The following is a 12,239-nucleotide window of genomic DNA, read 5'->3' on the forward strand; positions in this document are numbered from 1 at the left end:
TAAACTTTTTATTTTTTTATATACCCACATTGGATATGTGGTTGAAAAAATAAATACAGGCCAAAATTTTTACATGCCCCGTGCATGTCAGGCAATAGATTTGTCCAGCCTTGGCATGCATCCCAATTTATATTAATGTTTTTTAAAATATTAAAGATTTCAATTTCAACAAAGAGGCTCAAAATTAAGTATGATAAAGACAAGAGAAATTTAAAAACAGGTGAACATTTTATTTAAATAGATATATGTTGCTATCCCCAACTGAACACTCAACACCTATATGGCCATCCTCCTGCCTTCAATACTAATAGTAACAGCTCTCTGCCCTTTGCTCATCCTTTTCTTCTCTTGCATTGTCCGCATGTGTTTCTCAAACCTGTTCATTGATTTCTTTGAAACACTCTACAGAAAGCAAAATTAAAAAAATTATTAGAACCCATTCACATCTGCATAAACAAAGAATGTTATCATGTACAAAACTTTTTTGGATCCGAAAAATTAAACATGAAGCTCATCATAAGAAACATTCGTAGAAATTAAGCATGATATAGTTTTAATAACTTTTCAGGTAGTGGTGACGGAATATAATTTCCCTAACACCATATTCTATCACCATAACTTACAACTGTTAATCACTATCATTTATCATCACTATATTTTTTTAATATATCATTAGAGATTTTAATGATATATAGCAGGGGTGGCAAAATTCATTCTGTTCGAAGACCAACATAATGGTCTGCTGAAGCGTAATGGGGCAGCAAAAGGGACACCACTCCAGTATATAGTCACACCCAGAAAACTCAGATTTTTATACCTGATAAGTAATATGATGAAACACTGGCAATTTAGACATTTAACTTCTACCCAGGGTTTTGTATTCCTCCTCCACCTCTTCACAAACTTGTCACTCATCTCATTGTGCTTTCAGCTAGATGTAATGCATCAAAAATTGCAGTTTCTTCTGCGAATTATTTGATTCAATATATTCATAATTTGAATTTTACACACAAAACCAGATGTGTGACGTATGTATTATTTTTACATGAGCAGGGGTGTCCAAAGTGTTTCTTTACATGAGCAGGGGTGTCCGAAGTGTTTCAAACTTGTGTGTGCTCCTCTTGGGCTTTATAAAGGAAATTTTGATTTCTGAATCAATTCTGGGAGTTACTTGAATCTATGCCATAAATAACTATGGGTGCTTGAGCACCCCTAGCTCCGACACCACTGTACATGAGCTACCATCTTAACCAGATTATTGGTGATTTTCGGCTTGAGGAAGTGCCAGTCTGATGGAATGAGGAACCTCAACCTGTCATGTCAAAATTCAGATGAATGCTACTCTATTTTTGAAAATCATCATGTCCTGTGGAAGTTTCTTGGTCAGCGGCACAATATCAACCCACTATTGAATGCAGTTTGCCACATTTTTGCCAAGTCTGTGTAGCTCAGTTGGTTGAAGATTTGAGGTGCCATTGTGAGCTGGCATCTAGTCCACAAAAGTTTGGCCACCGTAAGCAGAGATCACTAAACACCAGACGTGTAAGTGCCAACTTTTGGAATCCAGCAATCTGGAGATTCTCCCGAGAGAGAAAGAGGGAGGGGTACCCTCGCTCATAGACCAATAAAAAAAATGAAAAAAAATTTCAATGTCAGTCTTTCCATGCAGAATAGAGAAATCACATCTTTTCTTGTTCATAAAACATAAGTGTTTGCTTTCATGGATGCTATCAGTGATTAATTATCTTGGGTATACAGATTCTTAAAAGCAGTTTTATATTTTATTTCCGGTGACGTATTTAATCAGAGGAAACAATTAAAAACCTCAAAATACAAAGCTGCTGACGAAAAAACTTATTGTGTTTACCGCGTGGCTGTTAATGGAATACAATAATGATTATACAGGAATTTCGGCAACAAAGGTTATCCCCCTGATAAATGATTGCAGATAAATGATAAGTAAACAAAGTCACGTCTTTGCCAGTTGCTTAAATGTGATCACCAATACTTTTTTTATGGCTGCCCTCTATGGGTGTTTTCCCTAATGACGGTGGTAGTCATTGACGTCACGACAACGTGAAAGTTTGCGGAAAATATAATTTTCTGCCAAAATCCGGAGAAATTTTAACAAATCTGGAGAGCATGAAGAAGGGTAAAAAAAAATCTGGAGTCTCCCGCCTAAATCCGGAGAGTTGGCAGGTCTGCAAACACGCATTCAGATGCAACAGGCAACATGCCCAATGAGAGATAGAAAAAAAAAAGAGCAATTTGTGTGAAGAGGCAGTATGGTGAGAAAAACATAGTAAATTATTTCCATCACTAGAAATAATGAATATTTGTTAATCAGGAAGACTGGAGTTGGAACCAATAGCTCAAATAATGATTACAAATTTCATTTTATACACAATATTTTTTCATTGTTTGGGGGGGGGGGGGCAGCAAAAAAATTACCTCGGAGCCAGCCTGATGTATAGAATACTAAGAAAGGAGATCTTTCAAAGTTGAGTGTGTATGAACTGTATGATTCTTGACAATTACATATTTCTTTGAACTTTCTCATTGATGTAATGGAAGCAAAAGAATGACGCAACTTCTTTTTCATTTTTGCATATTTATTCATCAGAGATTAGACCTTTCAATCCATAATACATAACCATTCACTTACCCTTCCAAGTTCCATTTCTACATTCCACTTTGGCCTGACAACATAGTCTTTGGTTGAAGGAAGTGGGACTCTAGCACGACCAACCCATCCTTTATCACCAGGACGAAGTTTCCTAGAAAAAAAAAACCATGGATGATTATCATAAAAATGTTAAAATCAAAGTATGGTCACAATTTTCAGTTTAAATGCCCAAAATACATCTTTTTTTTTTTCCTTGCAAAAATTATAGAGTTATTTTATATTATTATTGAATGGCAAGTAATATAGAAAATAAAGAATTATAAAACGTGTGAATTTGTTTAATTTCATAAGATGCAACTGCTAATTTTCCTGTATGATTTATTATACATGTATTTGATAATTTCAAACATTACCTACAGAATTTATTTAAGATCATTCCAACTTCTCTTTCCCCCTTTTAGACATACATCTTAACCACTTAATTTTGATCTGTCGCAAATGGGAGAAAGCACAGTGTATCTCCATCAAGGTTAACAACATAGTCATATCTCGAGTTACAAGTGTCTCGACAGGGAGTATATTGAAAAGTTATGTTAGATAAATCTCTGTAAAATGCCTCAACTTCACATATATACAGTGCGAGACATAATTATAAGACACTCTCAAATTTTAGTGAAATTAGAAGGAGCAAAGTAAAAAATATCAATAATTTCAAGCTGTTTATGACAGTGCAAAATAGCTTTATACCAAATATCAGAAACTTGAAAAAATATTTTCACATTATCTATATATATAAAAACGAATGTCTATCTGTTTGTCCTTCATGCATTACACCACCATTCATCCAATCGCCATGAAACTTTGGGAAGTTGTTGAGTACACTCCCACAAAGGTTTCTGGCAGTTTTTTTTTGTTTTTTTTTCCTTTCCTTCATTCCCTTGAATTTCCTTTCTTCTGAGATTGCAGCAAAGCGCGACGGGTAAGCTAGTTTTATATAAAAATGAAAAATAAACTATAGACAAAATTATAAGACACCTACTGATTTTTGAGGGAAAAGTAAAATAAAATTCAAACAAATTATGTATAAATTTACCAAAATCGATATTTTGTACAACTACCTCTGTTGCTAAACAAAGCAAAAAGATGATTTGACATGGATTCAACCAAATCAATGAGAGTGTCACAAAAGACATCATTCCAAGCCTGTGATATGGCAGCTTTTAGATGCTTGATAATTGTGCCTCCTACCTGTGTATACTGATCTGTAACTGCCTATACTCATCATTATATTGTGAAATGTACAAATATAATTAATGTAGTCATATAAGTACAATTGTGTTTTGTGACTCAAACGTATTAACTGTCAAAATAATGCTTATTCTTCTATAATCATCTTAATATATTAATGGGATTAAATATAAAACAATAGAAAATTCATACTGTACATCCAAAAAAAAAAAGGTTAAAAATTCCTTTTTATTACAGAAAATCAAAAATTAAATTTACATGAATTTTTTACTCTAAGGTTTAAATTTTCTTTCCAAGTCATAATATGCATTTTTTTCTGAGCATTTTAGTGAAAATTTAATTTAAATGTATTGCAGACGTGCCAACTTTTGAAATCCAGAAATCCGGAGATTCTGCCTAGGGGGACTACATACTGTTCATAAATTATAAGTGTTTCCTTTCGTGGATGCTATCAGTGATTGATAATCTTGGGTATATAAATTCTTAAAAGCTTTATATTTAGATTTATATAGCTTAAAGTTTTATATTTTCTTTCTGAAGATGTTTAATCCGAAGAAACGATTTAAAAAAATTCAAATTACAAAGCTGCGGACGAAAAAGTGTGTTTACCGCACGGCTGTTAATGGAATACAATAACGATTATACAGGAATTTCGACAACCAAGGTCATGCCCCTGATAAATGATTGCTCATAAATGCTACGAAAACGAAGTCGCGTCTTTGCCAGTTGCTTAAATGCGGTCACAGAGACTTTTTTTTACGGCTGCTCGATGGAAATGACTACGGCTGTCCTCCATGGGTGTTTTCCTTAACGACGATGGTAATCATTGACGCCACGAAAACGTGAAAGCTCGCGTAAAATCTAATTTTTCGCCAAAATCCGGAGAAATTTTAAGAAATCCGGAGAGCGGGAGGGATGATGAAAAATCGGGAGAGTTGGCAGGTCTGGTATTGTAAATTTGCAAAGGAATGATATGTTTTCATAAGCAATATTGTTTGGATGTTTAACCTCAAAGACCTCATTTGTAGCATTAGAAAACTTTTTTCCACAAAGTTTTTGAGATAAGTACCTGAAATTGTGTATGGTCAACAAGGATGGTAGAAGCAATAAACAAAAAATAATAATTGGAATCTGGAATGATGGACTTTATTTCAGTATCTAGTTGAATGATTTGAAATTGGAGCAATCCAGTCTTATTTCGATGAATTTTGTGTTGCGAGCCAGAATAAATATACTTAATGGTCAAGAAACCATTATTTTTTTCTCCAGTCTTTTACCTCATATATATAGGAGAAATGTAAAATAAAAGTTGTTTTGGTAACTGTTGTGCCTCTGGTCTAAAAATATGTTAGAAAAATTGTATTTCTTCTCATGAAAAATTCCACAAAACAAAGTTTACATAATTTTTTTGCATATAAATTATTTTTATTTATATTGTGTTTTTGGGAACATGTTAGTGAAAGTTTCACTTGAATACATTGAAAAAGTCATGATTTGCTTTCTCAAACAATGCTGCTCAAAAATCGACCCTCAGAAAAGTCATCTTCGTCATTTTTTGATAAATTCTAAAAACTATTTCCCCAAAAAGTTTTACAGATATGCAAATAATATTTCACATGGTTAATAAGGATGGTGAAAACAACAAATAAAAAAAATCATTGAAATCTGAGACTGGGTTTCATTTTGACATTTTGCTGGGTGATTTGAAATGGAATGATCATGCTTTGCGTGACGTGGCATCTTGTTGGAATATGCAATCTTTGCCACAAAGAACTTCTTCATATATACTATGTTGCTCCTGCAAGAGTTTTGCATAGTTCATTCTTGAGGGTAGAAAAACTACATCAGTCTTTCCTTGGGCAGAAACTGCTCCCCAAACCATCACTGAACCATCACCCATTTGATGGTTCATTAATTGCTGCGATGCAGACCTCAAATCATGCCAATATGAATGCAAACCATCTGGACCATCAAGATTGAATTTCTTTTCATCAGAGAACATAACAGAATACCAGTGATGAGTCCAAGACATAGTACGTTTTGCGAGAGTCAAATGATCCAGTTTGTGTTTCAAAGTTGGTGGAGGTTTTTTCTTGATTTTCATGAATTTGAACTTGCTTGTAAAACTTAAAACTTGTGAAATTGTTCACTGTGAGCACTGCAGTTGTAGGGCAGATTTTATGACATTTTGCTCCTTACTGCTAGAGCACAAACATTGAGCTTTGATCAGGCAGATAAGCACGGGGTGCTCCCAGATCATTTTTTTTTAACTTTTACAAAGCCACATATTCCACGGTTTAAAACATTTGTGATGGCACATTGAGAATGTCCAATTTTATTTGCTAGGTACGTTTTAGAAACGCCAATGCCATCCAATAGCCAAATTTTACTTTCTTGCAGCTCTGTACCCAGTGGCATTTTTTATACTGATGAGTTAGTTGTAAAGAGGGAATATTTTTATTGGTTTGTTATCCAGTGACGTAAAAAGAATGATTTGCATAAAATAACTCAGTGCTACACTATTGTAAAATGGTGGAAATAAAAATGTCTTATATTTCTGCCCTACTAATTTCCTACTGGAATTCACAGAAATATTAAAATATCAAAAACTATTTGTCGGATGTCCTTGTAATTTTACTCACAATTATAAATAACATGACCGATACATGTATTTAAGTTTCATTGTTGAGGAAATATTCCTTCCGTCTTTATTCGTGCCATCTTATAATTATGTCATGCACCGTATATTTTCATTTTATATGGTAATAGACATGCATACAAGGGTACAGTATATATACATCCAAGTATACTAATATGCAGCGGTACCCCTCTCTCTCTCCCAAAGTGATAAACAAGAAAACAATCATAGGTCAGATATTTTGCTTGTGAACTCAATGCATTTTTTAAGAGATATATTTCCTTATAATATCAATATCATTACGTGTATGTGTAAGGAATTCAAATGAACAAACAAGGCCCAAAGACACTGATTTTAGAAAGAATTAAATACACCAATACCCCCTGACTTACGTCACCCCACATTTACATTATTTCATAATAACAAAATTGATTTTTTTTTTCTATCAGATACACTTTAAATAAATCCTTAATGATTTTGACATCACATTCTCAAAATGGAAAGAGAGAGGCCATTCAAGTATTACGTAAGCAGATTTTTAGCCATTTTTTACCCCCCTCCCCCCTTGTCAGCAAAATTTCGTCAGCAGCTTAGAATATTTCATATCTTCAAAAAGGGTGGTCATCAAAAGTCAGCAAATCCGAAACCCCTCCTCGATGCTGACGTAATACCTTAATGACCCCTGAAAGTAAAGATGAATAGATAAGAATGTGAAGAAAAATCTGCAATTTTTTTTATTATCTTTCTAAGGAGAGAGATGCAATATCAATGAAAACATTTATCTTGACTCACATCGTTAGTCTTAGTCAATTACTAATATAAATCTGGGTATCACTGTATTAGAAATTAGATATAATTAGAGTTAGAGAGTTAGTTTACTTTATACATGAAGATACTAGGTTTCTCTTTAAAGAGGATCCTGCCAAATAACTTTTACATAATTTAAGGTTTTTGCAGTTGATTTTCACTCTTGAAGGTCCAAAACTGATAAAAAAATTTAAAATATTCAATTATAAGCATTAAGGAATATCTAGAATTTTAGCATTTCCACACACAATTGTCCAGTTGACAATGCAAGATTAAATCATCTCTTGAGAAAACATCAATTAAGAGAGATACTCAGATTTAAATAAGTGATATTCAATAGATAAACAACTTAATGAAACTTACACATCAGACTCATTCAAAGCTTTTTCTATGTCTTTTTTCTCCGGAGTCTCCTTCTCTTCAACTTCTTCCCTGATATTAATGAAAATGTGCAATAGTTATATTATTAATGGCAAAATAATAATGAAGTATAGAGAAAATCAAGTATGATAAATTAGCATAGATCATTGCATTTAAATGAAAGACATTTTCTGTTGTGTTTTTGCTATTTTTTTTAACACAATATATATATATATATATATATATATATATATATATATATATATATATATATATATATATATAAAAAGTCTGACCTCACAATTATATGAGCTGATGTGGATCAGACCTGCTTCAGATAATACTGACGTTACAAAAATTTGTGGTTAAATGAAGTAAATTAAGCCATAAATGGCAGAAATCACACAAATTTTCAATTACTGTACAATGGAATAAAATGATGAAACTGATACATCATAAAGTTCTATGCAATACTGCTATTTAACCATACATGCACTTTATACACATGCCTCTGCGGAATTTCCAACGAATTGGTACATATTGGAGTGTGTATTCTGAGTGTAGGTCAAAAGTATTTACGTGGCTCAAGGTATTTATTTTCTCAGAATCATTCGTGTTTATGTGTTGTTACACTGGTGCTGCCATCTGTCTTTAATATTTTGAAGCGAAAATGGTAAATCCAAAGATGTCATTCCCTCCTATTAATATAAGGGTTTCGACAGCTGCCTGATGCAAAGATAAATCCTCTAGAAAAAATTATCTTTGCATCAGCCAGTTTTCAAAACCTTAAAATGGGAAGTTCCTGAATTTTCATTTCCCATAAATATTGTGCTGAAGGTCTGCTTACTCCCTGCGGAGAAGAAATACCATAATGAATACATTACTGTATGAAATATTACTTACCATACAACCCACTCGTACACATTCCTCTACAGAATTTCTAACAAATCAGTATAGGAAGGAATGTGTTGTGTGTGTACATATACAAGGCTGGGATTACACAATAAAAGTTTAATCTTATGACCTAATGTATTTATATTGTAAGAATTAGGGATCATTCAAGTATTATGTCAGCATTGATGGAGGGGACGATACTTACGTCATCAACCACCCTTTATGAAAATATGAAATATTCTTAATGGCATCTTACTCGGTTTACCAAAAACGAGAAAAATATTTTGCTAGTTTGGGGGCAGCTGAACTAACATTCTCCCTAATGATAAATCCCTTACAGAGACACTTCAGCAATGTCTGTTTCATGAATCCTTCAAGTGCTCAGGAAATGTGTACGGGCCGCTAAGTGATCTGGAACTGTGCAATGCATCACTCAAGTGATCTGTAATTATGCCACTGATCACTAAGTCAGCAGTTTCCAACCAGGGGTACGCATACCCCCTGGGGTACATGAAAAAGGTCGTCGGTGGTACCTGAAAAGAAAATGATAATGGCAGCCACCCAGCTAAAAAAAGAACAAAATAATTAAAACAGATTAAAAAGAATTTAATCTTTAGGTTTTTAGTAATAATAAAGTAGGTCTTTACTAATATTGTCAGATGTAATATATTGACCCTTTTTCCCCATCAATAAAATCTTCTATAACAGAGGGGTTGAGTCTGCTTTAAGGGGATCAGTTTTCCCTCCCCCTCGCCCAACCTATGATCCGGATTCGCACACTCCTTTCTCTTGGCTCACTTTTGTTCAGCATTTTAGATTTTATAGTTGACTCATGCCGGACTGTGCATAAAAACGAAGAATTAATTAATTTGTGTTGTGTTTTAACTTTTGTTGTGGGAAGCGTGTGCATGTTACTCCTACAATTTTCTACTTCAACTTTTCTACCAATCATCTACTACTCATATGATTTATAAAACTGAAGTGAAAAAAAGTGGCTAAAAACTGGATCTGTGTGAAAGCGGAAGTTGACTAAAACACCAAAATGAAGTACTGTGCACCTGTAAACGTGAAAACATATTTTGAATCTGCCAAAAGCGATCCTGTCAAAGCTACCAAGGTCTCCTTTCCTCTAGGGTGGTAAGTCAAAGGGAAGAATTTGGTACAACGCTGTCCTCTATTTTGCACAATGCCATACCACTTGTTCGTAAAAAGCGTGTTTGTACATAGTTTCCCCTATGGTTCATGGATAGCGTGTGTAACCCTTGAAAAGAAAAAATCATTCAGGAATATAATAGTGGAAGAGGAGATATGTCATTGTTACTGGTAAAAGAAGGGTGTTGAAGAAAGTTATACAGGATAGTAAAAAGGAAGTTGAATCTAGGTTGGCAGATAACACTGGCTTTGGCCCAAAATCATTTTTCAGGTATGTCAATAATGGGGATAGTTGTTCCCCCTCGATAGGAGGGTTTAGGGTAGAGAGCAATGGGTATGTATAGTGCTTTCATGACTTTTCCGTGTAAGTTTTTAATAAATAAAACACTATTCAATGTACAGGTGTTGCGTGGGTAATAAAATTCACAACAATATTCAAGTGGAAGATGTGGAGATCCTTAATCTTCTAAAAAATGCAAGCAAAGCACCAGGATGATATGATATCTATCTTAGGGTCCTCAAGGAATGTGCTAATGATTTGTTGGGGCCAGTCACACAAATTTACTGGAGCAATGTTGCCGAGGGTATCGTCCTAAGGGATTGGAAGCTTGCTAATGTGGTTCCAATACTTGAAAAGGCTAATAGAGAAGTACTCTATCATCCAGTGAGGTTGACAAACTCCCTCTCAAAAATTTTGGAAATTATTATCAAAAGGCAATTGGTGAAGTGGAAAGAAAAGAATAATGTACTGTCGGATAATCGGCATGGGTTCAGGAAGAGAAGTCATGTGTAACTAACCTCCTTTGCTTGATCACGTGGCTAAGGCTTTGAGTAGGGCAAAAATTTAGATGTTGCTCACCTTGATTTTCAGAAGGCATTCAATCAGGTCCAACATGGTAAACTCTTGAAGCGTTTTAGTGAGATTGGGATTGGGGGAAACTTGTTGAATTGGATAGAATCATGGTTAAGATATAGGTTGCAATGGGTTATGGTGAACAGGAAATTCTCTGATTGGACAGGCGTCACGAGTGGAGTTCAAGGAAATTTCCCTGGCCCCATACTGATTTCACTTTTTTATTGATAAACTGGATCATGGTATGGATGGGATTGTTAGCGAATTCACTGATGATGTGAAGCTAGTAGAGGTAGTTGGGAATCAAAGTGATAAGAAGCTGCTCCAGACCCACTTAAACAGGATTGAAGCATGGGTAAATGAATGAAACATGAAGTTTAGCATTGACATGTGCATGGTTGTTCATTTTGGTTCAAACCACCCACATTTCTCTTACGAGTTGAATGGTGTAACTATCCCGGATTCAACTAGGGTCATTGATTTGGGAATTCTCATTGAAAAGTGGCTTAGGTTTTCTGAACACTATTCAGCAGTGATCAAAAAAGCTAATAGAATGCTTGGTTTCATTTTCAAAAAAGGTTTTTTCACTTTCTCCTAAAGTCATTCTTCTGTGGTTGAAGGGGTGCAGAGAAGAGCTATGTGTGTACTTGTTGGCACACAGGGCTTGAGTTATGAAGAAAGATTTCATTTATTGGCGACATAATTGAAGTGTTCGAAATTTTTAACAGGATGGGTAAGATGGACCATGAATTATTAATATGCCATCAATCAACTGCTTTGACAAGGGGACATCAGTATTGATTGGTAAGGGGCAATTCTAGGTTGTGGTGTCACAGGGAATTTTTCTCTAATAGGGTTTTTTTTCAGCACAACTCAGCTCTATCGCCATGGGCTCACTACTACTTAGTGAGTTGTGTAGGAAGTATAAGTTTATGTACCCAACAGTCTGAGTGCATATCTAGTGTTGTGACTGATTTTTCAGAGCTGCCATCTATATTTTAGAAGTGAAGTGAGTAAAGTGTAATGACTGAATACTTGTATTGTTTTTAGGTCTGTTGCTTTCTGTGGCGAGACTTTCTAATGGGGAGATCGTCTCGCATTTGCGCCTAGAAGTTGGGAACCACAGGGAACCAACTTTAGTCAACCACCACTGTGGCAACAGTAGTGCTCGAACCCGGGTCCCTGAGTTGTGAGCCCATCACTATGAATTGACATGTTTAAAAAGAAATACGATAAACATGTTGGGGTAAATCGAGAAGCTATCCATACTTAGAATATATATATATATATATATAAGAAAACCATAAATATTGTTATGGGCATTGTATATTTTATCATGTACACATAGTTTTTAGTTATTATAATTACATTTTTAATTGGGTTGCTGCATTTTAGAAATATATGACACCCATATTTGTCATAGGCATCTTTTTCTCAATCACCTCTTGGTCATTTTGCCTGTTGTGACCTTGTATTTGTATAATGTTGTGACACTTTACTAAAAAAAAGAAATCATAATTATGGTAAACTTTCACTAATCCAGCACATATCAGACCAGAGTGTACTGGATTATCAAAATCACTGGAGTACAAGAAGTCAATTGAAAAAGTCTATTTAAATAATATAAACTTCTGTGCACAGACATATGCATTGGCGTGCTT

The 12,239-nt window shown here is 34.5% G+C and overlaps 1 protein-coding gene across 1 annotated transcript in view; it reads right to left on the reverse strand.

Moving 5' to 3' along the window:
• Window positions 1–215: 215 nt before the first annotated feature.
• The window catches only part of LOC149083223 (uncharacterized), a 59,441-nt gene continuing 47,417 nt past the window's right edge, over window positions 216–12,239 (reverse strand). The window contains exons 13-15 of the mRNA XM_089236420.1: window positions 7,683–7,751; window positions 2,666–2,777; window positions 216–402 (exon numbers count right to left, since the gene is read on the reverse strand). Coding sequence (XP_089092546.1) covers window positions 277–402; window positions 2,666–2,777; window positions 7,683–7,751 — 307 coding nt within the window. The 3' untranslated portion in view covers window positions 216–276. The remainder of the gene's footprint in view (window positions 403–2,665; window positions 2,778–7,682; window positions 7,752–12,239) is intronic.

This window comes from Pholcus phalangioides, unplaced genomic scaffold (genome assembly GCF_987345545.1).
Source record: "Pholcus phalangioides strain wild (caught in Gottingen) unplaced genomic scaffold, Ppha-v1.0 ptg000009l_1, whole genome shotgun sequence".
Lineage (NCBI taxonomy): Eukaryota > Metazoa > Arthropoda > Arachnida > Araneae > Pholcidae > Pholcus > Pholcus phalangioides.